The 27,039-nt window shown below is 42.4% G+C and overlaps 1 protein-coding gene across 4 annotated transcripts in view; it reads left to right on the top strand.

The window, feature by feature from the left end:
• LOC137373671 (AF4/FMR2 family member 1-like) overlaps window positions 1-27,039 on the top strand; it is a 187,243-nt gene that overhangs the window by 132,006 nt on the left and 28,198 nt on the right. For 3 of the 4 annotated variants that reach the window (XM_068038796.1, XM_068038816.1, XM_068038826.1), the window contains exons 8-15: window positions 4,393-4,447; window positions 4,665-4,702; window positions 10,612-10,765; window positions 12,522-13,727; window positions 19,111-19,202; window positions 20,061-20,301; window positions 22,403-22,500; window positions 22,629-22,692. In XM_068038796.1, coding sequence (XP_067894897.1) covers window positions 4,393-4,447; window positions 4,665-4,702; window positions 10,612-10,765; window positions 12,522-13,727; window positions 19,111-19,202; window positions 20,061-20,301; window positions 22,403-22,500; window positions 22,629-22,692 — 1,948 coding nt within the window. The remainder of the gene's footprint in view (window positions 1-4,392; window positions 4,448-4,664; window positions 4,703-10,611; window positions 10,766-12,521; window positions 13,728-19,110; window positions 19,203-20,060; window positions 20,302-22,402; window positions 22,501-22,628; window positions 22,693-27,039) is intronic. The other variant, XM_068038805.1, reaches the window with a different exon arrangement.

Genomic DNA, 27,039 nt, shown 5'->3' with positions numbered 1-27,039 from the left:
CACATGCTGACTTGGAGTTTTTTTGAATTTGAACTTGTTGAGAGAAAGAAACTCAGAAAGCTCTTTTCTCTTGGGCTGAGAACACCTCTCTCCTGTCTGCTCCCATCTCTTTCTCACGGAACTGAAGACCCATTGAAGACACATGGACCCCAAGAGAGAAAAGTCTCCTACAGTGAACAAGGTTTAAGAAGAATACTGGGCCCCAACGAAAAGCATGACTACCTGCAATCAAGGACTACAGAGAGCTCAAAACACAGTAAAAACCCCTCTTCAGAGATTGCCTCAAACTTTTTAACTTTATTTTTCTTCTCTTTTCTGTCCCTATTTGCATGTATGTATCGTGTATGCATGCTAGCATGGGGCATGACGTGTATCCGTAGGCATTAACTAAATTAGAGTTTAAGTTTAAGGTTTAATAAGTTTCACTTTTCTTCTTTGCCTTGGAAAGTGGCGAACAAGGATTCACCAAGGGGAGCTCAAAACAGTGTGTTTAAAACATTAAACCCTGTTACAATAAGACCTGGTGAAGACTAAAAGGGACCCCTAGGCACCTTTCTCACCTGGTCGTAACAAGGCTGAATATAGAAGGTCCAGAGAGGAAGTGAAAAAGCAAAGAGAGAACATGAAAAGAGACAGGCAGCTAGCATTACAGGAAATCCCAAAGTTTTCTATGGGCATATATAGTAAAAGGGTGGTAAAAGGAGGCGTGGGGCCAATTACGGACCGGAAAGAGGATTTGCACATGGAGGCAGAGGGCATAGCTAAGGTATTAAATGAATACGTTGCATCTGTCCTTACCAAGGAAGAAGATGCAACCCAGGCAATGTTGAAAGAGGAGGTAAGTCAGACACTAGAGGGGTTTAAAATTGATAAAGAAGTAGTATTAGATAGGCTGTCTGTACTTAAAGTGGATAAAGCACCAGGGCCGGTTGAGATGCATCCAAGGATAGTGAGGGTAGAAATCACAGAGGTACTGGCCATAATTTTTCAGTCTTCCTTCGAATCGGGGGGTGGTGCTGGAGGACTGGAGAATTGCAAACACTACACCCTTGTTCAAAAAAGAGTGTAAAGATAAGCCCAGCAACTACAGGCCAGTCAGTGATGGGAAAACCTTTAGAAAAAATAATGAGGGACAAAATCAATAGTCACATGGACAAATGAGTTAATTAAGGAAAGACAGCATAGATTTCTTGAGGGAAAATCATGTTTAACTAACTTGCTGGAGTTTTTGAGGAGGTAACAGGTTGATGAAGACAATGCTGTTTGATGTGGTGTACATGGACTTTCAAAAGGCGTTTGATACTGTGCCACACAACAGACCTGTGAGCAAATGTGTAGCTCATGGAATAAAAAGGACGATAGCAACATGGATACGGAATTGGCTGAGTGACAGGAAACAAAGAGTAGTGGTTAATGGATGTTTTTCGGGTTGGAGGAAGATTTTTATTTATTTTTATTTAGAGATACAACACTGAAACAAGCCCTTCGGCCCACCGAGTCTGTGCCAACCATCAGCCACCCATTTATACTAATCCTACATTCCTACCACATCACCTTCCCCTACCCTATGCTAGGGGCAATTTCTAATGGCCAATTTACCTACCAACCTGCAAGTCTTTGGCTGTGGGAGGAACCCGGCGAAAACCCACGCGTTCACAGGGAGAACTTGCAAACTCCTCACAGACAGTACCCAGAATTGAACCCGGGTCGCTGGAGCTCTGAGGCTGCAGTGCTAACCACTGCGCTACTGTGCCACCCCTGATATAGTGCCTTTCACAATCTCTGGATGTTCAAAAGCATTTTTCAAAAGTAGTTCACTGGTTGTAATGCAGAACTGCAGAGGTGAGGTGAGAGTGACTGCCCGTGGCATCAAGGTAGCATTTGACCGAGTATGGTATCAAGGAGCTCCAGCACAACTAGAGTCGATGGGAATAAGGGGGGGGGGAGCTCTCCATTGGTTGAAATCATACTGAGCACGAAGGAAGTGGTTGTGGTTGTTGGAGGTCAATCATCTCTGTCCCAGGGTATCACTGCAGGAGTTCCTCAGGGTAATGTCCTCGGCCCAACTGTTTTCAGCTGCTTCATCAATGACCTTCCCTCCATCATAAGGTCAGAAGTGGGGATGTTCACTGCTAATTGCACAATGTTCAGCATCATTCACAACTCCTCAGATACTGAAGCGGTCAGTGACCATATACAGAATTCAGGCTTGGGTTGATAAGTGGCAAGTAACATTCGCGTCACACAAGTGCCAGGCAGTAACCATCTCCAACAAGAGAGAATACAACCATTTTCCTTGACATTCAATGGCATTACCATTGTTGAATTCCCTACTATCAATATCCTGGGGGTTACCATTGATCAGAAACTGAATTGAACCAGCCATATAAATACTGTGCCTTCAAGAGCAGGTCAGAGACTGGGAATTCTGCGATGAGGAACTTACCTCCTGACTCCCCAAAGCCTGTCCACTATCTACAAGGCACAGGTCAGGAGTGTGATGGAATACTCTCCACTTGCCTGAATGAGTGCAGCTGCAACAACACTCAAGAAGCTTGACACCATCCAGGACAAAGCAGCCCACTTGATTGGCACCCCATCCACCATCTTCAACATTCACTCCCTCCACCACCAACTCTCAGTGGCAGCAGTGTGTACCATCTACAAGATGCACTACAGCAATGCACCAAGGTGCCTTAGACAGCACCTTCCAAACCTGTAACCTTTACTACTTAGAAGGGCAAGAGCAGTAGATGCATGGTAATGCCACCACCTGCAAGTTCCCCTCCAAGCCGCACACCAACCTGACTTGGAACTATATCGCTGTTCCTTCGCTGTTGCTGGGTCAAAATCCTGGAACTCCCTTCCTAACAACACTGTGGGTGTACCTATACCCCAAGGACTGCAGCAGTTCAAGATGGCTCACTACCACATTCTCGAGGGCAATTGGGGATGGGCAGTATATGATGGAGTAGCCACAATGCCCACATCCCATAAACGAATAAAAAAAAAATTTGTGCGCAGCAAGCTTCCACAAACAGCAATGTGATGATAATCTGATGGTTTTTAGTGACTGTGGAGTATCAATGCTGGGGAATTGAATACTTATTCACTTTTTGTCATTTAGTATCAATATTAAGTACACCTAAATCATCCCAAATCAGGTTTAGCATATTTCTAAGAGGGTAAAACTCATTCAATTCTGCCCAAACAACACTAATCTCAAAAGGCTATCCTTAGTGTTTATGCTTCTATATCCCACACATTTCTATGTGGTTTATTTATAAGATGTCAGAATTTGTGATCTACAGGCAACTGAACTGTGAACCTATAGCCACAAAGGACTGGATTGAAGCTTCCCAAATTCATTTAAAATTGGAGCTTTATGGGCAGCAGATTGAGAGGAAGCACTCTCCCTATGAATTTAGGCTGGATTTAGATCTAGGCCGCAGAAATGAAAGGACCTTGTATTTATGAACAAATCCTACCAAAAAAGCACATGCCTTGAAATTCCTGGGGCTGATTTGAATTTGAACCTTCTGCTTTGATTATACAGGCAGCTGCACCAGGAAGGGGAAGAAACTTAAGTTTATTTATCATCTATCACGTCCTCTATTTCCCAAAGGGCTTCAGAGCCAACTCAGTGTGGTTTACCTGAGGAGTGGGTGGTTTCCAACAATATTCACTAGGTATTGTGTGTTCTTTCTACATGCTGAAATGGATTTTTTTGAAATAATCAGCTTCTGTGTGCTCTAAAAATGGGTCCATTTGCAGAAATAAGTATAATCCTTTTCTGTATAAGTAATGACAAAGAAAGAGGCAAAAACACATTTATATAACTTGTTTCATGTCCTCAGCACATCCCAAAGCGCATCACAGCCAATGAATTATTTTGAAGCGCAGTCCCTGTTGTGGCAAACTGAGGAACCAATTTGTACGAGTTACCACAAATGTGATAAATGACCAGTTAATCTGTTGTGATGATGACTAATGGGACAAATGTTGGCCAGGATAAGATAAACAAAACAACATTTTCAGTGTGTTGGATTTATAACTGGAGAGCTAAGATCAACAGGTAAGTGCACTGAGTGATGTGGTGCTGAGCCAGAGTCCCAGTCAAACTAGGGATTGAATTAGGGCCTTCCTTATTTGTATGGTTCAGCATCAAAAACAGTGTTTGCTCACTGAATCATCAGAGAGTGCACTGGGGACTATAAAAATTTATTGCCACATGGTCTGCAAGAAATTACTCAGCCTTTCAACGTTTTTTTTTAAAAATTAAAACTTTTGAATCGGAAAACCTGTTGGGTGAGTAACTGAAAAATGGACAAAGATCTCCAAAACTGAGGATTTGTGGCATACTTAATGCCTTTTGTGTAAATTTATTTGCAGGACACTTGAAGATGACCTACAGATTAGCAGTAGTGATGACAGTGATGGGGATCAGGTTAGTGTTTGATATTCTGTGGGATATCTATAATCTATATTCAATAAATGTGAAAAATTAGTTGCTTTAAGGAGATGTTAACGGTTTGGAAAGCATGCACAATGTGATCTCATTTTCTTAATACATAACCAAGAGACTGATTTGCTTGCTTTTCTTTCCACCCTCTTCTCCCTCCCGTGCCCCTGCCCCCATCCCCCTCCCCCAACCTCCATTGCAGGTCATGGAAAAGCCAGTGCCCATTTCTGTCCCTAAAAGGTACATTATATTCTGTTCACATTAGCGTGTGTTTGTGTTTTGATTTTTGACTCTTTTCTAAGCAACATCCTAGGATGTGCTGCAATTGTAGCTTCCCTTTTCTGTATGTATTTACATTAAAAAGTAAATCACTATCATAGCCTGCTTGGATATATGGAAATCTAGTCTTTTCCAGCAAAAATTCATTGGCTAGCAATCAGAAGAGGAACTATGACTGATTTCCCTCCCCTCCCTCTTCATGCTACCCCAGAAGCAGTTGCATTGCTTTGACTGCTACCACAGCTGAGGTCAACTAGTCTTGTACAGACTAAGAATCAAACCAGGGACCTTCTGGGCTGTTTGCCATAGTCCTATAATGGGTGATGACTTTACCCTCGAGGCTGTGGGGAAACCTCAGTGAATCGCGCTTTAAATTCCTAGTTTTATCCCCTGTAACCGGCTTTTGGCAAATGGGAGGTTTAAGTTGAATAGGAATAGAAACACCTCAGTCCTACCAGCACAACTACCATAATGGTCAGAGGTTATAAAATATTTGGCAAAAAGAAATGAAATTTAGATGCCAGTAAAGTAGTTGGGAATACATTTTTAAACAGCTCTTGCTCTGGGGGGAGAAATTGGACCAAATAAATGAAAGGTAAAATACTTATGAACATTTTTGCATATTTTAGACCAAAATGGTAAAGATGGAACAAGTGGTGGACAGGAAAAGACCAGCAGGTCAATCAAGCCAGCCCACACAATCGTGATGCCTTCAGCAACATGATTCACACAACCCCTCACCCACTGGCAACAATATAATGAGATTTAAAAAAACCTTAGCAACAGCCAAATAAAGGGTGGCAAAGTGAAATCTGGAAAATTCCTCAAGTCTCTTTTGGTGATCAAATCTAGTCCACGTTGACCATGATTTATGTTACTTAATAATCCGCCTTCTACAAGAACAAAATGTGTTTTGCTTTATAGTAAATCATTTTTGGCAAAGCAACCTAGTACCCTAGTTGTTTTGGCTGTCACTTGACACTGGTCATTAATCTTAAGATGATTGTGTACTGTAACACCAAGATCTTTTTCAACAGACTTCAGACTTCAGTTCTGTATCCTCAAGGGCAGGGGTCTGCAACCTTTTTATAACCTGAAGAGCCTTTTTTAAAAAAATTGCCGCAAGCTGAAAACGCGACAGTTCTAAACCAAATACTTAGCAAGTTGCTAAGTGTCTTTGGTGGAATGCATAATTTGCATATATAATAAACAAAATACATGTGTTGAATTTATGTATCCATAGGGAAAAATTATTAAAACTCTGAATTATTGTGTTTTGACCTTTTTTACTATTTTGTCAGTCATCTTTAAAACAAACTTTAACTTAAGATGTGTAACATTAAGGCAATTGTTACAGCTATTGATTCTCATGAAAAAAGCTTCTAATAGCACATTCAGAATAATGTATCATCTCAGCTATATTTGAAATAATAATGGTCACAACCTTGAATTGAAGGCCTTATCTTTAACTGTGGTGTAACTCTACCACTCAAATGGGTTTCTTTAGAGAACGATGTTTTGTGCGAAAAAAATCGTTTGAAACCACAAAATGTAGCATAGCCTTTTATCTCCACAATTAAAACACAGCTCTTACTTTTCTTGACTTAATTTTTTTAGGCTTTTTTCACATTAATGCAATCCAACTGGAAACGGTTGGGAGCCACAAATGAGATGTTAATGAGCTGCATGCGCCTCTGGAGTTGCAGGTTGCTGTCCCCTGCTGTAGGGTGTTAGTCCTGCCCATGTGCATAACAATGCATTTATCTAAGTTAAATACCACAAGCCAGACGTGGGCCCATGCCTCATCACAGCAAGATCTGCTTGGTTATTTACTCTCATCCACAGTCTTAACACTTGCACAAAGCTTTGTATCATCCACAAACTTGTAGACTCCTTTTTCCACCCCCACCCCCCCACCCCCCCCACCCTCCCCAACAACTGCATACAGGTCATTAATGAAGATAGTAAAAATCGATGACCTTAACCAATTCCTGCAGGGCACCACTGATCTGTCTCCAAGCAGATCTGCAACCATTAATAACTATTTTCCACCTATGGGAATATAACTTCTCACCAATTCCAATACGATTCTACAATTCTTGGAGAGTAACCTATTGTGAAGTACCTTATCAAAGCCTTTCTGAAAATCCAAGTAGGCAATGTCTATCCTACTACCCTCTTCCACCAACCTAGTACTTCAAAATATTTGCTAAAATAAGTAAGACACAATCTTTATTTCTAGAAGCAGTGTTCACCATCTCTGATAACTCCTTCTCTATACAGGTGATCATAGAGAGTATTTTACTTATGATTGAAGTTGAGCGGATGGGCCTATAACTCTTTTCGACATTTCACCCTTTGAAAATCGGGACGATGTGAGCATCCTTCCAATCTAAGGGACAAGCTAGATTATAACCTCCCGAACGGTACTAGCAAAACCTCCTGCAAGTATATTGGCCCAGTGCCTCAGGAATCTAAAGCCCTCCCTCCTACACCATCTCTTCAGCCATTTATTCATCAGCTCTGTCTTCCTATTTCTGTTCTCACTAGCATATGGCACCAGGAGTAATCCAGAAATTACAGGGGTCCTGCTTTTCAATCTCTCTCCTAGCTCCCTAAGTTCTGCCTGCAGGACCTCATCCTCTTTCTGCCGATGTCATTGGTGTCGATCTGGACCACGACCTTATGGTGTACACTCTTTCGCCCCCAGAATATCCTGCAGCTGCTCAGTGACATCCTTGACCCTGGCACCAGGGTGGTAGCATACCATCCTGGAGTCACGTCTTCGGCCGCAAAAGTGCCTGTCTGTTCCCGCACTATTGAATCTCCTGCCACTATGGCTCTTCCATTTTTCTTCCACACCACCCCCCCCCCACCCCCCCGCCCCCACCGTGCAGCTGAGCCACCCATGGTGCTGTGAACTTAGTTCCTCTGGGGAGTGCAGGCAGAGCTATCACTCTCACCAGTATTTAGAACTGAATATCGGTTGGAGAGTGAGATGCACTCATTGAATCCCTCCTTGTCCTTCTGACAGTCACCCGTTCCCTCTCTGCCTGGACGTTTTTAAACTGCGTAGCGACCACCTCCAGAAACGTGATATCCACGAAGCTGTCAGCCTCGCAGATGACCCATAATGACTCCAACAGCTGCTCAAACTCCGAAACATGACGCTGGCGCTGCAATGGCTGGCGACACTTCCTGCACATGTTGTCATCCAGCCCACGTGAAGCGTCCAGGATTTCCCACATGGCACAGGATGTACATTCCACAGAGCTGAGGTTCCAGGCCATGCCATTACTTTCTAGATTATTATCTGGAAACACTTAACAGCTACTAACTAATTGGCTTCTTCACTGGTTAGAATGTCACTATAGCTGGTTTGGATTGGATGTCCACCAAAGCTACTAAGTATCATCACCTCATTCCATGACAATATGAAAGGCACAATTCAACATGGTGGCGCCTCATCAGACTGCTTTCCTATCCTGAGTGGCGTGAAACAGGGCTGTGTTCTTCTCCCTGCTGCTTTCACATGCGTTCAAGTCCTCTGAAGAAGGAATTTTCCTCCACACAAGATCAGAGGGCAGGTTGTTCAACCCTGCCCGTCTAAGAGCGAAGTCCAAAGTACAGAAAGTCCTCATCAGGGAACTCCTCTTTGCTGACGATGCTGCTTTAACATCTCACACTGAAGAGTGCCTGCAGAGTCTCATCGACAGGTTTGCGGCTGCCTGCAATGAATTTGGCCTAACCATCAGCCTCAAGAAAACGAACATCATGGGGCAGGACGTCAGAAATGCTCCATCCATCAATATTGGCGACCACGCTCTGGAAGTGGTTCAAGAGTTCACCTACCTAGGCTCAACTATCACCAGTAACCTGTCTCTAGATGCAGAAATCAACAAGAGCATGGGAAAGGCTTCTACTGCTATGTCCAGACTGGCCAAGAGAGTGTGGGAAAATGGCACACTGACACGGAACACAAAAGTCCGAGTGTATCAAGCCTGTGTCCTCAGTACCTTGCTGTATGGCAGCGAGGCCTGGACAACGTATGTCAGCCAAGAGCGACGTCTCAATTCATTCCATCTTCGCTGCCTCCGGAGAATACTTGGCATCAGGTGGCAGGACCGTATCTCCAACACAAAAGTCTTTGAGGCGGCCAACATCCCCAGCTTATACACGCTACTGAGTCAGCGGCGCTTGAGATGGCTTGGCCATGTGAGCCGCATGGAAGATGGCAGGATCCCCAAAGACACATTGTACAGCGAGCTCGCCACTGGTATCAGACCCACCAGCCGTCCATGTCTCCGCTTTAAAAACGTCTGCAAACGTGACATGAAGTCCTGTGACATTGATCACAATCGTGGGAGTCAGTTGCCAGCGTTCGCCAGAGCTGGCGGGCAGCCATAAAGGCGGGGCTAAAGTGTGGCGGGGCTAGAGTGTGGCGAGTCGAAGAGACTTAGCAGTTGGCAGGATAAAAGACAGAGGCGCAAGGGGAGAGCCAACTGTGTAACAGCCCCGACAAACAAATTTTTCTGCAGCACCTGTGGAAGAGTCTGTCACTCTAGAATTGGCCTTTATAGCCACTCCAGGCACTGCTCCACACACCACTGACCACCTCCAGGCGCTTGCCCATTGTCTCTCGAGATAAGGAGGCCAAAGAAGATAGCTGTTTTGTAGATGTTACTTTTGTTTTCAGAAATTTTGCTGAAGGTGCTCTCCCCCGCTTTAACTCTTCAGTTGTTGTGCTCGGTCTCCACCCAGGTCCGCCGCAGCTGCTGCTGCCGGTGAGTCATTCTGTAATATAGATAAGCGCCTCTCTGCTCAAATAATTAATGCCTCTAGACCTCAGCTCTCAGATCTCGCTGACTCCTGCTCCCTCATTTGGACTGCTTCTTGGTTTTGTAAAGGACCAGAACAACACCTCTTCCCTCATTCTGCCGAATTCCTTCCCTTACAAGATTCCCTGAATTAAGTACTTTGTTAAAGCAGTACTCAGTCAAGCTGGACTTTAGTGCCTTCTGACTCCTGACATAGCTGAAAAAGCTTTTACCATATGACAAAGTTGACACATTTTCAGGCCTAAACTCAGATCATTTTCCTTTGTCTAAAAGTCAGAACTATGACATAGCAATGAGTCACCAGTCCTAAATTGTAAAATCTCAGCAATCTTCTAATATCTGGTACGTTATTATCTTTGCTAACTAAATTGCTAATCTTGTGGTTTTACATGTCAAGCACAACTCTGGCAAAGCAGTGAATGTATAAAGACAGACAATTCCTGAACAGTAATAGTTTTCCAGGAATGATCTATTCAAAACATTTGTCCCACACAGGTATAACATTTTTTTAAAATTCAAGATGCATGAGATATCACAATTGCCATAATATTGAAATTGTGTTGAACTGGACAAATAGAAAGTAAATTTTATGGCTGTTGTGTGCTCAAGTGTAATATATTTTATAGTGTGGTACCAAAACACATGCACCGAGTTCAATCTCTGCTCACTGCTGATCTCAGTTGGTAGTGGTAGGAGGGACTCCCTTTTGCCTTGGTGTCTGTCAACTGATGTATTACCACCATGGGTTTTATTAACGCTAGTGGTAGTTAAAATAGCAGTTGATAAAAGAAATTCTTTTCATAAACTAAAACAAATGAATTCATTTCTAAAACTATATAAAGTTGTAAATAGATAAAAAGAAATTTAACGAACTAAAATTACTTCATGCAATTAAAATCATATTAATCATGAAAATCATTGTTGCTAAGCAAGCTACAATTTTTTAACAATCCTAATCATTCTGTATAGCTGAAAGCCACATTTCATACTACTATTCTTTGTCTCCTCTGACATTTTTTTGTTATTCCATAGTGCTTCCTTGCTTTCCCAGAGTGATGTGATATCAAGACATTCCAGTGGTGGATTAAACAACTTGAGTGAGTCTGAGAATTCTTCTGGCTCTGATTCAGAGAGTGAAAGCAGCTCCAGTGACAGTGAAGGAGCATCAAGGGCTCCAACACCTGAGGTATGAGAGGCACTAAACAACATTTTGAAAAATTAATGTTTGGACTTTGAGCCAATGTTGCTTTTTATATAAAATAAAAACAAGAAATGCTGGAAATACTCAGCAGGTCTGGCATCATCTGTGGAGAGAGAAGCAGAGTTAACGTTTCAGGTCAGTGACCCTTCTTCCGTACTTTTTATATAGTAAATTACATGGTAAGTAACTGTGAGAAGGTAAATCTTTAAAACATAACATTAACTCTGTTGAACAGAATTAATCACCTGTCTTGAAATATACCAATTTGATTTAGCAGTAGTAACTTTACATCTTGACAACTGGAGCCCAAATACTGCACTAGAATTAGTTATGTTAGATAGATACAGATGCCGAAAGGGACAGTGATTCCTTAATTTGCGAAACATAAAATTTCATTTTTTCATGCTTAATTTTCAGAATTCAACTTCATATCTCACCTAAGTTTTTTTTAAATGTAAAAATGGATACTCTTTCATCCAGTACATTTCCACCTTGTTCTAAATGTCCCACTTAACCACAGATGCAAAACGATCTTTTATTTTAACACCCGAGATCGAGTGTCATTGACCTGGAGACCGAAATTTCCAAAAAGTGGTAACTGCAGTTAGGAACATACATACTTTGTGACAAGAGTTTGCCATTCAGTCCTTTGAGCCTGTTCTGCCATTTAGCTAGTTCATGGCTGATCTGTATCTTAACTCCAAATACTTGCCTTGGTTCCATATCCTTTAATACTCTTAGCAAAATGGTACCTGGATTTCCTGAATAAGAGTGGTCACCTTTATCTTAGCAAATAAATGTCATAATTATGCCCCAGACCCCAGAGTATTTGTAAGCCATGCTACTAGAGATCTAACTGATGATCAAAACATTCTCTTTCGAAAATGTAATTTTTGCTTTTCTTTTGATTTAAGAGAGAATTGGAATCTAAGGATAATTGATTCAATCTGACTCCACATTTTCATGATGTGTTTCTAACTTTCTAAAATACACATGCGCGTTTTTACAAAAATAAAATGTTCTTTTTTTAAATCTCTTCCATCAAGGCTTCTAATTTAAAACTAAGATTTGTGGCTAAGAGAGTGGGGTTAAAAACAAACTGCATAGAGGACAAGCCTTTTTTGATTCAAATGTCTGATAGTACCTAAATTATAAAATAGAACTGCTTTTGAAAGTTTGTGCAGGTGTTTCAATGTTATGTTTCCCTGCGTACTATGATCAGAAAACGATGACTGAAGCCACGTCTGGTGCCCCGAATGTTCTGAATCTCATACTATATTCATAGTGTCGAACAGGAGCAGAATGATGCATTTATTTGACTTTGGTATGCTGCTATAAGTGGGACATTGTTGTCATATTTGTTCACTGCTTCTCCTATTTCTCATTGTTGCTATGGAGGTTTTTTCCTCTTTTGCCTTTTAAAAATTTATTTTGTGTTTCACTTCTAACTTCCTTCTGTCAGTTTCACCTTGGCTTTAAGAAACCATAGTGCAAGACCAACAAAATGGCAGCCAAAATTGTCAGAAACTCTAGTATATTTACTTGCTTTGGAAATGGTCACTTGTGGTCAGTCCGCCATCTACAGGCTGTATTTGGTTTGAGCTTCTGGTGCAATGCAGTTACAAGTGTTAAACTAATGTTGCTATAATTTGAAAATGTTACAATTTGAAAATATATTTTTTAATGCATGGAGGGTATGCATATTACAACTTTTTTTTTCATCTTGCATATTCTCCTGTAGCCTGACCCTTCACCAACAAACAAATGGCAACTTAATAACTGGATAAATGTGAGCCAGCCAGCAATGCCTTCTGACAGCCACAGCGAGTTCTTGGATGGCCATAATTCCCAGGAGAGCCAGACATCTGAAGCAAAGGAGGGGCATGATTGTACTGACTCTAGCAGAGAGAAGAGCACTACACTGGAAGTATCTCAGAGCAAAAGCAGAAGCAAGAACTCTCCTGCCCTGCATGATGGCAACACTCAGCAACAAGCTGTTGGTAAAAAGCAACCTAGCAAACCTGCTAAAACTCCTGTGCCTGAAGCAAACCGAGAAGTTAAAGTTGAAAATGAACCTTGCACATATGGTGATAAAGACCAACCTTCCACAGGACAGGCCAAAATGAAAATAAAAGATGGGCAACGGTTAAGTGAGAAAAGGCAATCTGACACTTCAACCAAGATTTCATCAGAAAAGAAAAAGCACAAAGGTCCCATCCAGAATGCTCCCAAATCCAAGCAATTTATAGATAGAGACTCTTTGTCCACAGACCAAGGTTCCAACAAAGATGAACCACCTTCATGTTATAGTCTTCCTCCTGTAGCCTTTGTACCTCAGAGACAAGAATATGTTGAAAATGGGGCTAATGTCAGTAAACCGGCCAGGGAGGAAATCAGGACCACCTTTCATAAATCTGCTACTGAGGTCAGGAACGTAAACAAGTCTAACATTAGCAAACCTGCCACTGAGGTCAAAGAGGTAAACAGGACTTCCCTCCTCCATCCTGCTAATGAGGTTAAGGAGGTAATGTGGACCAGCATCGACAAACCTGGTGGTCTGGTTAGGGAGGAAATTCACACCAACATTAATAAACCAGCTGGTAAGGTCAAAGAAGAAAATAGCTTTAGTACCAGTAAAGCCATCACAAAGGAAAATAGGACTAAATTGGGTAAACCAGTCAATCAGGTAAATGACAACATTCTCACAGATCAGGTTTTACCTGCCAGGGGTGTTGGGGGTTTGCTGTCCCCGATAAGAGAGAGTAAAGTTCACTGGCCATTAGTGGTAAAAATTGATTTAAGTCTGCTGTCAAGAATCCCATCACTGTCTGGCAAAGAGAGCCAACAATCCAAGAACTGTATTATGGAATGTACTGGCCAGAAGAATCGGGAAGGATTGAAGGAGAGCAAGGAAAGTTCATCCAGCAAGATCAAGAGAAAGCATAAGGTGAGTTGTTTTCCTTTTTTTTTCTGCTCTTCACTTCTTCCCAACAACAAAGCCGACTAATTCCCATGCATCCTTTGACCAGACAGATTGATTGATGGGAAAAGCATTTGTGGCAGAAGAGAAATAATTTTTGTGCCGTTTGTGAGGATTTCCCGTCACTGTCTCATTTCCTCAGATTGTGACTACAGCTTTAATGGCCTTATTTACGCTTTGATTTTCATGCTGAATTAGGGATGTAAATTTGGTGGAGAGTTTCTTGAGCCTGCCAGATTTCAGTGTGCTGCTGATGTACCTTCTCCACTGCAATCCACCCAAACAGGTAGCTTGGTGCTGGAGCTAGCTGTGCCATGTCTGGTTGCAGGGCTAGGAGCATTTCAACAAAAACATGGCAATTTTTCACGATAAAAGACTTCATGTGTGGGGCCCCTCACAGCAGAACTTAATCCTGCCTTCAACAGGGACGCAAATGCGTCACGTGCACTTGGTCTAGCAGGACGGCAATTTGGAGCTGTAGAGGTTTACATTGAAAACACACAGTACTCCTGTTGTCCATGATACTTCTAATATAAAGCAGGGGACTTCTAGACATGTGATGTCATTGGGCACCTGTGTTTTCATGGGTGTCATGAGCTGCAGTTAGATATCCACTTAACCTTAAATTTGCAGAGCTCGAATTTTGTTGCCGAATACTCATGATTTATAGTTTTAACATCTACAATAGGCCTTGGTTCCAAACCAAGGTAAGTAGGGATAACCATGGAGGTTGCAGTCTTTTTCAGCATTGCTCTCATGAGACATCGAATTCAGATGTAAAAGCGCTTTTAAATTTCTCTTGTCTTTTGCTGCAAAGGAAGGAATCTATGCATTTGGACTGCTTAGTGCAAGACTCTTTCCTTCATGGCCTGTATGTAAAGTGGAATATTTTGTCCAAAGTGCTATTTTTCTGCCATGGAGTCTCAGAAGCCTCAGTCAGAGGAACCCAATGTATTTCATAAATTTTTTTGCAATCTGTAGGCAGCACTCCTGTGAAATATCAGCTAGTTCTTTCCATCCATTCTCCACTGCATCATTTATTCTCTATAACTTTTTCCCCAAAAAATGCTATGTAGAATTCTACCTATATGAATCTAAATCTAAGCACTGACTGGTTGATCAATATAATAAGCTCAGGTCCTGTCCTAACAGCTTAGAATTATCAGGAGTAGGCTTTCGGCCCCTCAAGCCTACTCTGCCATTCGATAAGATCATGACTGATCTGATTGTGGTTGCTAAAGGAAGTGGTGGTGGTGGAGATAGCGGAAGGGCTCGCCATAATCTTCCAGTCTTCCCTGGATATGGGGAAGGTACCAGAGGATTGGAGAGTGGCAGATGTGACACCCTTATTAAAGAAAGGGTGCAAGGATAGTCGTCGTACCTATAGGCCAGTTAGTTTAACATCAGTGGTGGGTAAGGTTTTGGAAACAATAATTGAAAAAGAACCAACAGACACTTGTAGAATTTTGAGTTAATTAAGGAGAGCCAGCATGGATTTGTAAAAGGCAGACTGTGCTTGACCGGTCTAATTGATTTTTTTTTAAATGAAGTAACAGAGAAGGTTGATGAAGGAAATGCGGTGGATGTTGTCTATCTGTATTTTAAGAAAGTGTTTGACAAAGTACCACATAATAGGCTAGTTAACGAAATTGAGGTTCATGGAATAGGAGGGTTAGTGTCCAATTGGATAAAAAATTGGATTAAGGACAGAAACCAGCGAGTCACAGTAAGTAGTTGTTTTTCAGGCTGGAGGATGGTAGGTAGTGGCCTTCCCCAAAGGTCAGTGCTAGGACCACTGCTTTTTTGCTATATATAAATGACTTGGATATTGCAATAGAGTAAAATTTCAAAATATGCCGTGATACCAAACTTGGAGGTATAGCAGTGAGGCTGATACCGAGCAACTGCAACAGGACATAGATAGGCCAGCAGAACAGGCAGACAAGTGGCAGATGGAATTTAATACAGAGAAGTGTGAGGTGATGCATTTTGGCAGAAGGGATAGGGAGAGGCAATGGCACAGTTCTAAAGAGTGTGCAGAGACAGAGGGACCTGGGGGTGCATGTGCATAGTTCTTTGAAGATGGCAGGACATATTTAGAGAGTAGTTAGCCAAGCATATGGGATTTTGGGCTTCATAAAATAGAGGTATTGAGCACAAAAGCTGGGAAGTTATGCTAAACCTTTATAAAGCTCTGGTTAGGCCCCAACTTGAGAATTGTATCCAGTTCTGGTCACCACACTTTAGGAAGGAAGTGAGGATCCTTGAGAGGGTGCAGAGGAGATTTACCAAAATGGTTCTCGGGATGGGAGATTTTGGCTACAAGGCTAGGTTGGAGAAACTGGGTTTGTTCTCCTTGGAGCCAAGGAGATTGAGGGGAGATTTGATAGAGTTATGACAGGCTTAGATAAGGTAGGCAAAAGAAAGCTGTTCCCATTAACTGATGTTACAAGGACTAGGGGACATAGATTTAAGGTTTTGGACAACAGGTGCAGGGAGGATGTGAGGAAGAACATTTTTTTACGCAGCAAGTGGTAATAGCCTGGAACTAGCTGCCTATGAGGATGGTGGAAGCAGAGGCGATGAATGATTTCAAAAGGAAATTGGATTTGCATTAGAGGAAATAAACTTGCTACAGGCTTAGAGGGGGGGATGGGACTGATTGGATTACTCTACAGAGAGCCAACATGGATTCAATGGGTCAAATGCCTCCTACTGTGCTGTATTGACTCGATGAACATAAGTTTCAAAGTGTTCAGGCTCTCTGCATGTTGCTCTTTCCTGAGCAGCTATCAATTTGAGTAGTAGGGCAAAATGTTTTTTATGTGCTAAGGAATATGACCCAGTATTAGGGAGGCTAGGCTAAGAGACTTTGTCTTTCTTCCCTTTTTCTCCATTTCGATTTTATGTGCATTGTTCGCTGGTCAGGGGGCATTTCTCCCCTTTCGCTCCATCTCTCCCAAATGTGACAATCTTGCTGGGATACTATTCCCCACACACTTGCAGGCTGCACTAGCTTACCAAAGTTGCCATTTTTCTTATGCAGCTGGGACAGGCTTTTAAGTGAGAGGAATCGCACAAAAGTGCAATAAACACCCTTCTGACATCCCCACCCGCTTTCCAGTAGAAATAGTAGGATAGGAGGATAATCCTGGCCCTCTTTTTTTTTTTTGCACCATGATCATCTGTCTGATGTATATCATTTATCATTTAGGTACTATGCTTGGGCATGCACTTACCAACAGAACTGTTTTGAATGTTGAAGTTAACTTACTGCAGTATATTTTGTAGCTTTTTAATTTATCGAGAAATTACTGGTAGAGAATGTTGCTATTTTTCAATGCTTTCTGTTGATAAGCTTGTAGCTCCTTTTTTTTTTTTAGAAAAAGTCCAAGGTTTCAATTCACACAAGGCTGGAATCTTACTGGACAGAAGGAGGCCAGTCAGCTCACACCTGTGCTATCTCTTTGGAAAAAGCTATAGAATTATTCCTCCTCCTGTGTACTTTGTGCATAGCCCAGTAAATTTTTCCTTTTTCAAGTATATATCCAGATCCGTCTTGAATGTTACTCTTGAATTGGCTTCCACCACCCTTTCAGGCAATGCATTCCAGATTATTATAACTTGCTGAGTTTAAAAAAAAGGTCTCTTCCCGCACCCCCACTCCAGGCTTCATAGTGAGCCAAAGAACTTTGGGTTATGTGAAACAAAAGCTTTGTCAAAGGAGGAGTGAGGTGTAGAGAGGTTTAGTAAGAAATTCCAGAGCTTGGGGCCTACACACTGAAGGCATGGCCACTACTGGTGAGGTGAAGGGAGTGGAGATGTGCAAGAAGATACGGTTGAAGGAATACAGGTTTCTCGAAGGGTTGTTGGCTGGAGGAGGTTACACAGGTAAGGAGGGGTGAAGCCATGGAGGAATTTGAATGCCGGGGTGGGAATTTTGAATCCTGGGTAGACCGGGAACCAGTATAGGCAAGTGAGCACAGGGGAAATGGATTAGTGGAACATGGTGCATGTTAGAATATGGGTAGCAGAGTTTTGGGTGAGTTCAAGTTGATGGGAGTCTGGCCATGAGAGCAATGAAATAGTGGAGTCTGGCAGTTACAAAAGCATGGATGGGAGATTTTTAGCAGCAGGCCGACGGAGACGGGCAGTGTTATGAAGGTGAGAGAGCGCGAGCAGTCTTTGTGATGGAGTGGATAGGGGGTTGGAAGCCCAGCTCAGCATTGAACAGGACGTCAAGATTGCCAACAGTCTGGTTCAAGCTGAGACAATACCCATAGAGGAGGATGAAATCAGTACCCACGAAGTGGAATTTTTAGCAGGAGACAAAGACAATAGCTTTGGTCTGTCTCATGTTTAATTGGAAGGAAATATTGACTCAACCAGGACTGATGAAGTAGTCAACCATGTTGTTTGAATATGTTTGTAATTTTTTTGGGGAGGAAACAAAATATAAATACCAATAGTGATTGTAGTTGCTGGGGGAATTATACAGAAAATTATAATGGTATTATTTCACAATTGATTTGATTTAAATCAACTCAAAAATCTAAACTTTTAAAGACAATTAATTGAGATGGTCGTCAACTCTCCTGTGGGATTCGGGCTTATGCATCTGGTTTCTTGTCTGATGAGATCCTGATCAGAGATTTGCTATAAGTTGAAGTGCAGAAATGAAAGCAGTGTTCCTCTCCACAACACCCGCCCCCCCTGTCTTTCTCCTCTCCAGCCCCCCCACCCACCCACCCCCTTATGCTGAAGAAATATTTAGTATTACCCGAAGCTGCTCTCACCCGCACAACAGCTATGTGGAAGGTATTGTCAGGTTTGGGTACAGAGAAGTGTGGTCACTTAGGAAGAAGTAAAGAGGGGAATTTTAAAAAAAAATTTAATCGGCAGGAGCAAAGAGAGAAAATTTTATATTGCATTACAAAAGGTTAACCTGCTAGCCGTACAAGGATTTGTTTCTGCTCCTGCAGTTGTTCCGCTCCAGTTTTGGTGATGTGACTCTGAATTTGTCTGGAGACATTTATGTTGCTGTGATTGGCATGGAGCGTCTGGGAAGGGGAAGAGGAGAAGAAGCACGATGGTGTAATTTTCCATTCTCAGAGAGACATTCCAAAATGATCAAACTCACCCAAGCTCTCAGATGCCAAGCTCGCAATCCGCTGAGGCGTTGTCACAGGCAGAACCATTCAAAATTCTAGGCTGCTCTCAAGTGCTAAGATGGTGATCTTTCAGGTTTATGTAACTATTGAGGGGAACAAAATTATAATGCAGTTTTAATTTTGAATATTGACATTAAATTAATTTCATGTTTGTTTCATTTCAAAATTGTCTATTTCAGATTGATGTGGAAGCAAGTGAGAGCAAAAAGCAAAGGCTGGATAAAGAAAACAAGTTGTCCTCTTCAAGCCATAAGGAATCCAGTCATAAGCGGTGCGTATCTAATAACACCATTTCTAAAATTAGCAAGAGAGAGATTTCATGCAACACATTTGAGTTCTCATCAGACACCTGTTGAACTCAGTATTGCTGATTCACAAGCCACAGCTAAAAATACTTCTTGCATATGTGTTTTGATTATATATAGCACATAAACTTGCTGAACTGCAAGTCATTTCTGTGCCGATCATAGAAAGAAAATGTCAGTACTAGAGTCATGAACAAACTTTGCATTTCTTAAATCAAGTATGATTGAATATTTTCAAAGCATTGCACTAAAAGAGTTTGTGCCCAGGCACATCTGTGGTGAGATTTTAAATAACTAGGAGCCTGCTGTACAAGTATATTTTAGCAAATCTCAAGAAGGCAGTTACTAATTTAAGAAAAAAAAACTATAAATTGGTTATATGCAAAAATATCGTCAATTTAAATACCTTTCACAGCCCTACAGTCAATATAATTTCTTAATTGAAATCTGGAAAATCAGTAAGTCATCAAAATTCTCTTGCATTATGTATAAGGATGAGATTCTAATGGAAGGTTCTCACTCTGCTTTTCTCCTTTTCCTTCCATTTCAAATTTGAGTGTGGATGTTCTATACTATAACTGTGATGTTGATAGAGGCATGCTAGACGTCTGTTATCAGAACATACTTTAATTTGCTCAAAGTCCTTAGGTTCCTAATCTGTTGCTATTGGGGAAAATACTACTGACTCCTTAAGTTTGCATCTTTCACTTTTGATATTAAAATATCTAAGAATATAATATTTTCCAGTAATTTGAGCCAAGAGGCTAGTTCTACTTTCCTGACTGTAAGGTAACAAAAAAAATTCTGTTAATCCTTCCTCTTAGCATTTCCAAGTCTTCCTCTGAGAAGGAAAACCCATTTCTACTGCCACTTCCATCTCCTGTACAGAAACCAGCAAAGGCAGCCCACAAACGGCACAACAGTGGGAGTAGTACTTCCAGCCAAGTCTCCACAATGAGTGCTAGTGATACCAAGGATAATAGCAACAAGAATAACTCTTCATCCAGATCATTATCTTCCAAGCACAAAAGAACGGAGGATAAACAGTCAGGGCACTTAAGCAAGGTAAAAATGCAAACTCTCTGCTTTATTTGTGGGCTCAAGGATAAGAAATATCAAGTGGGTCATTGCATAATTGGATGTATTGCTCAAATGCAGTCTTAAATATTTAATGTGCAGTGTGCCTTATTAATATTAGTTGATGGATGTAAAATTATTTGTGGCATTTGTTTCATTGGCTGGTTTAGCTTTTACCATTTAAGCTGCTGAAAAGCAAAGCCTCCTTTCCTGGTAAATATCCCATGGTGCCTGCTTACAGATGCTCCGTTCAGATTTTACCTGATTAACTCTCCTTCAGAGCTCATTACAGCCTTGATCCAGACTTGGACATGAGCTGAATGCCAGAGGAAAGGTGAGAATAGCTGCCCACAACATCGAGCCAGTATTTAACCAAACCTCAGTAAAACTGCAGCTAATGGGAAAACCCATCAGTGGCTGAAGTATCTGACTAGAAGATAGTTGTGGTTTTCAGAGGCTTATCATCACAGCCCCTGGACATTGCTGCAGGAATTCCTCGGGATGCATTTGGCCTAATCACCTTCAGCTGCTTATTCAGTCAATGTCTTACCCCTCTGTCACAAGCTCAGGAGTAGATTTGTTCCCTTTTCCACAGTATTCAATTCACAATTCCTCCAATAACAGAGCAGACTGTGTCAGCCTACAGGAGGACCTGGATAACATCCAGGCTTGGACTAAGACTTATGCCACATAGGAAGTGACCCACCTCGAGCAAGGCAAAACCTAGACATTTCCCCTTTATCATCAATGTGCTCCCACAACCAAGTCACCAGTGACACAGACCAGCCATTCTAACATTGGCTACAAGAGCAGAGTAGTGGCTAAGTACTCTGTGAAGAGTAGCTCGTCTTCTGACCCTCAAAAGCCTCAGCACCATGTACAAGGCTCGGCATGAGTGTGATGAAATACTCGCGCTTTGTCTGGGTGGCTGTAGCTGCAGCAGGCAGCACTCAAGAAGCTCAACACCATCTAAGCCAGAGCAGTTCATTTGCTCAGTGTACTGCTGTGGGAGGAATGATCTGTAGGGTGCACTGCAGCAACTTGCTCACCTATCATTTCCATTGCAGATGCTGGCGGGTCTGCTGTGCATTTCCAGCATTTTCTGTTTTTATTTCAGATTTGTAATTTTTATTTGTACTGAATTATTGAGATGTGTTTGAAGGATTCATGGATTTAAAAGCAGAACTGTAGTCTGGACAATATACATAGGTTTTCCTTTTTAATGTGTATAAAGTGGTTAGCACCACAGCCTCACAGCTCCAGTGACCCGGGTTTGATTCTGGGGACTGCCTGTGCGGAGTTTGCAAGTTCTCCCTGTGACCGTGTGGGTTTCTGCCGGGTGCTCCGGTTTCCTCCCACAGTCAAAGACTTGCAGGTTGATAGGTAAACTGGCCATTGTAAATTGTCCCTAGTGTAGGTTGGTGGTAGGAGAATGGTGGCGATGTGGTAGGGAATATGGGATTAATGTAGGATTAGTATAAATGGGTGGTTGTTGGTTGGCACAGACTCGGTGGGCCGAAGGGCCTGTTTCAGTGCTGTACCACTCTGACTCTAAAATGAACATGACTTTTATAAATGACTGAGGATGCCACAATTATAATAGATGGTGTTTGAATGATGCTACAGAAATAATTGGAAACTTACAGCAACATTGCAGTGGGATATTGTTTTCTTTTCTGCTGTTTCCCCTTCCTTCCCCAAAAACAGTGACCCTTGGTTAGGACATGATGCCAAAGGTTTTGGCCAGGCATCTGCAGTCTTGCCCAAGTGGCTGCTTTTCATCTGGAACCTGGATTAGGAGTGTTGCAGTTGCTTCACCCAGCATGTAAATGTTTGCTTTTCAGCATTGGTCAATGGATAGCAGTTAGCTTTAAAAGGTTTCTTCCCTCACCGAGGTGTACTGAAACTGTTCATAATTCCACCATTGCTGCCCTCCTGAGATCTACTAATTCAGCATAGACATGGTCAGTGCCATGTCATATGGTACATCTTCTGATTCAGGAAAGTGGCAGCATGATGGATTTTTTTTTGTATAATCGTGACATTGAAAGAATTGAAATGAACATTTGTAAAACTTTCTTATCCACAGGTGTCTTACCATGGTACTGCCAGTAATATCACTCCAGAACAGTCCCTCCCTAATGGAAATTCCAAACTAACAAGGCCTCTACTCAAGTTTGATGACAAGTAATTTATTTTGATTTCATTGTGCTCTTTTCCGGCACTGAAAAAATACTACAACAGCAAAATATGCTCTAAAATATAACGTAAACTGACTACAATTTCATACTGATCTCTCGCCTCTTTTTCTTCAGGCAATACCCAGTAGAGCATCACTTGCAAGAAGCCAAAAAAATAAAGCACAAGGCTGATGTCATGGTAAGTTACTAATGGTGACATTATCAGAATTGTGGGAAAACAAAGCATTAACTTTGCTATGTTAGGCTTTGGTTGACTGTTTCTTGCTTGATGAGCTAGTAATTTGTCAATGATTTAGAAGAAGTCTGAATCTTAACATACAAAAGCATACATCAAGCCAATGCCATTCAGTACATCAGGTTTGCTCCTTACATAAACCGTGTAAACCTACTCTAGCATGGATATCGAAAGGTGCATAGTCAATTCACTAGGATGTTATTGGGGGTGAGGAGTTTGCTACAAACAGAGACTTGAGAAGTTTGTTTTTTAAAATTGGAACTATAAAGGTTACATAACCTTAGTGATCTTCAAACTTATGAGAGGCTTTGATAAAGTAATAGAGTATTTCCGCTTAGTGAGACTACGTGGATAGCACGTTTAGGGAGGTGGTCACACCGCTGGTTAGAAGTTTGCAGGCAGATAGGGAATGGGTGACCGCCAGGCAGTCTAAGAGAGCCAGGCAGGTAGTGCAGGAGTCTCCTGAGACAACCTCACTTGTTAATCTGTTTTCCATTTTGGATACTGGTGAGGGTGATGGTTCCTCAGAGGAGTGCAGTCAGAGCCAAGTTTGTGGCACCACAGGTGGCTCAGCTAAACAGGAGGGTAGGAAGAGAAGTGGAAGAGCAGTAGTGAGAGGGGATTTGTTAGTTAGGGGAGCAGACAGGCGTTTCTGCAGCAGTAAGCGTGATTCCAGGATGGTGTGTTGCCTCCCTGGTGTCAAGGTCAAGGATGTCACAGAGCAGCTGCAGGACATTCTTCTGGGATAGGGTGAATAGCCAGAGGTCGTGGTCCACATCAGTACCAATGACATAGGTAAGAAGGGGATGAGGTCCTGAAAGCAGATTTTAGGGAGCTAGGAAGGAGACTAAAAAGCAGGACCTCAAAAGCAGTGATCTCAGTTACTCCCAGTTCCGTGTGCAAGTGAGCATAAGAATAGGAGAATTAAGCGATTGAACACATGGCAGCAGAACTGGTGTAGGAAGGAGGACATCAGATTTCTGAGACATTGGGACCGGTTCTGGAGCAGATGGGACCTGTACAAGATGGGCAGGTTGCATCTTAGCAGGACTGGGACGAATATCCTCACAGGGAGATTTGCTAGTGCTGTTGGGGAGGGTTTAAACTAAATTGTCAGGGGGATGGGAACCTGAGAGGGAGCTCAGATTGGAGGGAAGCAAATCTGGTAACTTGTCTGAGGTGTGGGAACCAGGAGCAAGTATTAGAGAAGAATACCAAGATAGCACAAGAGTATGTTATTAGGTGGGGTCAGAGTAAGGGAGAAAGTAATAAAGTCTGAGTCAGGATTAATGTGCATGTATGTCAATGCACGGAGTGTGGTTAATAAGACTGGTGAGGTACAGGTGCAGATTGCCATGTGGAAATATGATGTGGCTATCACAGAGACCTGGCTCAAAGAAGGGCCGGACTGGAGTGTTAAATATTCCTGGATACAAGGTGTTCAGGAAGGATAGGAAAGGGAAAAAAGGGGGAGGGGTGGTGGTATTGATTAAGGAGAGCATTGCAGTGCTGGAGAAAAATGATGTCCCAGAGGGGTCGAGGGCAGAATCAATTTGGCTAGAGCTAAGGAACAAAAAAGGTGCAGTTACATTTCTCAGTGTTGTCTGTAGGCCACCAGCTACTGGGAAGGACATGGAGGAACAAATTTGCAAGGAAATTACAGAAAGCTGCAAAAATTATAGGGTAGTTATAATGGGGGACTTTAATTATCCAAACATAGACTGGAATAATAGTAGTGTAAAGGGCAGTGAGGGGAAAGAGTCCCTGGAGTGTGTTCAGGAAAATTTTCTACAACAATATGTTGCTAGTCCAACGAGAAAGGATGTTAGTCCAACAAGGCACTGCTAGACTTGGTTCTTGGGAATGAGGTGGGCCAAGTGGATCAAGTATCAGTAGGAGAGCATTTAGGGGATAGTGATCATTGTATCATAAGGTTTAAGCTGACTATGGAAAAGGTCAAAGAGTATTCCAGGATAAGAATAATTAACTGGGGGAAGGCCAACTTCAATGGGATAAGAATGGAGCTGGGGCGAATAAATTGGAGTCTAAAGCTGGCAGGAAAACCAGTAGATGAACAATGGGCTACCTTCAAAGAAGAGATGGTCTGGGCGCAGTCAAGGTATGTTCCCTCGAGGGGGAAAAGTAAGGCAAACAAATCCAGAGCTCCCTGGATGACAAAAGAGGTAGAGATTAAGATAAAGAAGAAAAAGTGTGCTTATGACAGATGCCAGGTAGAAAATACTATTGAGAACCAGGCTGAATATAGAATGTCCAGAGGGGAAGTGAAAAACCAAATGAGAGAAGCAAAGCGAGCATGAAAATAGACTGGCTGCTAGCATTAAAGGAAATCCCAAAGTTTTCTATAGACATATAAATAGTAAAAGGATGGTAAAAGGAGGAGTGGGGCTGATTAGGGGCCAGAAAGGAGATTTGCATATGGAGGCAGAGGGCATAGCTGAGGTATTAAATGAATACTTTGCATCTGTCTTTACCAAGGAAGATGATGAAACCCGGGCAATGTTGAAAGAGGACATAAGTCAGACACTAGAGGGGTTTAAAGTTGATAAAGAAGTAGTATAGATAGGCTGTCTGTACTTCAAGTGGATAAAGCACTAGGACCAGATGAGATGCATCCAAGGATACTGGGGGAAGTGAGGGTGGAAATAGCAGAGGCACTGGCCATAATTTTTCAGTCTTTCTTAGACTCGGGGGGTGGGGGGGGTGGTGGTGCCAGAGGACTGGAAAATTGCAAACATTACGCCCTTGTTCAAAAAAGGGTGTAAAGATAAACCCAGTAACTACAGGCCAGTCAGTTTAACTTCGGTGCTGGGAAACTTCTAGAAAAAATAATGAGGGACAAAATCAATAGCCACATGGACAAATGTGAGTTAATTAAGGAAAGCCAGCATGGATTTCTTGAGGGAAATTCATGTTGAACTAACTTGCTGGAGTTTTTGAGGAGGTAACAGAGAGGGTTGATGAAGGCAATGGACTTTCAAAAGGCGTTTGATACAGTGCCACACAGCAGACTTGTGAGCAAGCTTGTAGCTCATGGAATAAAAGGGGCAATAGCAACATGGATACGGAATTGGCTGAGTGACAGGAAACAAAGAGTAGTGGTTAATGGATGTTTTTCGGGCTGGAGCAAGGTTTGTAGTGGAGTTCCCCAGGGATCAGCATTGGGACCCTTGCTTTTCCTGATGTATATTAATGACCTAGATCTTGGTGTACAGGGCACAATTTCAAAGTTTGCAGTTGATACAGAACTTGGAAGCATTGTGCACTGTGAGGAGGATAGTATAGAACTTCAAAAGGGCATAGACAAGTTGGTGGAATGGGCAGACAGGTGGCAGATGAAGTTCAATGCAGAGAAATGTGAAATTAATCATTTTGGTAGGAAGAACATGGAAAGACAATATGGAATAAAGGGTACAATTCTTAAGGGGGTATACCTAGCAGTATATGTGCATAAGTCATTGAAGGTAGCAGGACAGGTTGGGAGAGCAGTTAATAAAGCATAAAGGGAAGGTGAGTTTCAGCTGGGAAGGTGAGTTTCAGCTTAAAGTAAATTACCTTTTGTTTCGGCGGACCAGGGGACTGCTGGGTAAGTAAACCTATATAGTTGGGCAGTGGCTAAACCCGAAACACTACAAGTGTAGTGTCTCCCACCCATCCTCCTCCTCTAACCAAAAAAAAAGGACTCTTGTGTGGAGGGTTTGGTAAGGTAAGGTTTTCCTTTTTTTTAAATCTCTGTTGTCCATTTAGTGCAGAGGGGATGGAAGCTAGGGCAGTTGCATGCTCCTCTTGCAGGATGTGGGAGGTGAGGGTCACCACTTGTGTCCCTGCTGACTTCACCTGTGAGAAGTGCACCCAACTCCAGCTCCTCGCAGACCGCATTAGGGAACTGGAGCTGGATGAACTTCGGATCATTCAGGAGGCTGAGGGGGTGATGGAGAGCAGTTATAGGGAAGTAGTGACGCCGAAGTTACAGGATAAAGGTAGCTGGGTGACCGTAAGGGGAGGGAAAGGGAATAGGCGAACTGTGCAGGGATCCCCTGTGGCCGTTCCCCTCAATAATACGTATACCGTTTTGGATACAGTTGTGGGGGATGACCTACCAGAGGAAAGCCACAGTGGCCAGGTCTCTGGCACTGAGCCTGGCTCAGTGGCTCAGAAGGGAAGGGGGGAGAATAGGAGAGCGATAGTGATAGGAGATTCAATGGTTAGAGGAACAGACAGGAGATTCTGTGGTCGCGAACGAGACTCCCGGATGGTATGTTGCCTCCCGGG

This window comes from Heterodontus francisci, chromosome 1, assembly GCF_036365525.1.
Source record: "Heterodontus francisci isolate sHetFra1 chromosome 1, sHetFra1.hap1, whole genome shotgun sequence".
NCBI classification, from domain to species: Eukaryota; Metazoa; Chordata; class Chondrichthyes; order Heterodontiformes; family Heterodontidae; genus Heterodontus; species Heterodontus francisci.
Note: the sequence above shows the minus strand (reverse complement) of the source record. Positions and strands in the feature narration are given on the sequence as shown.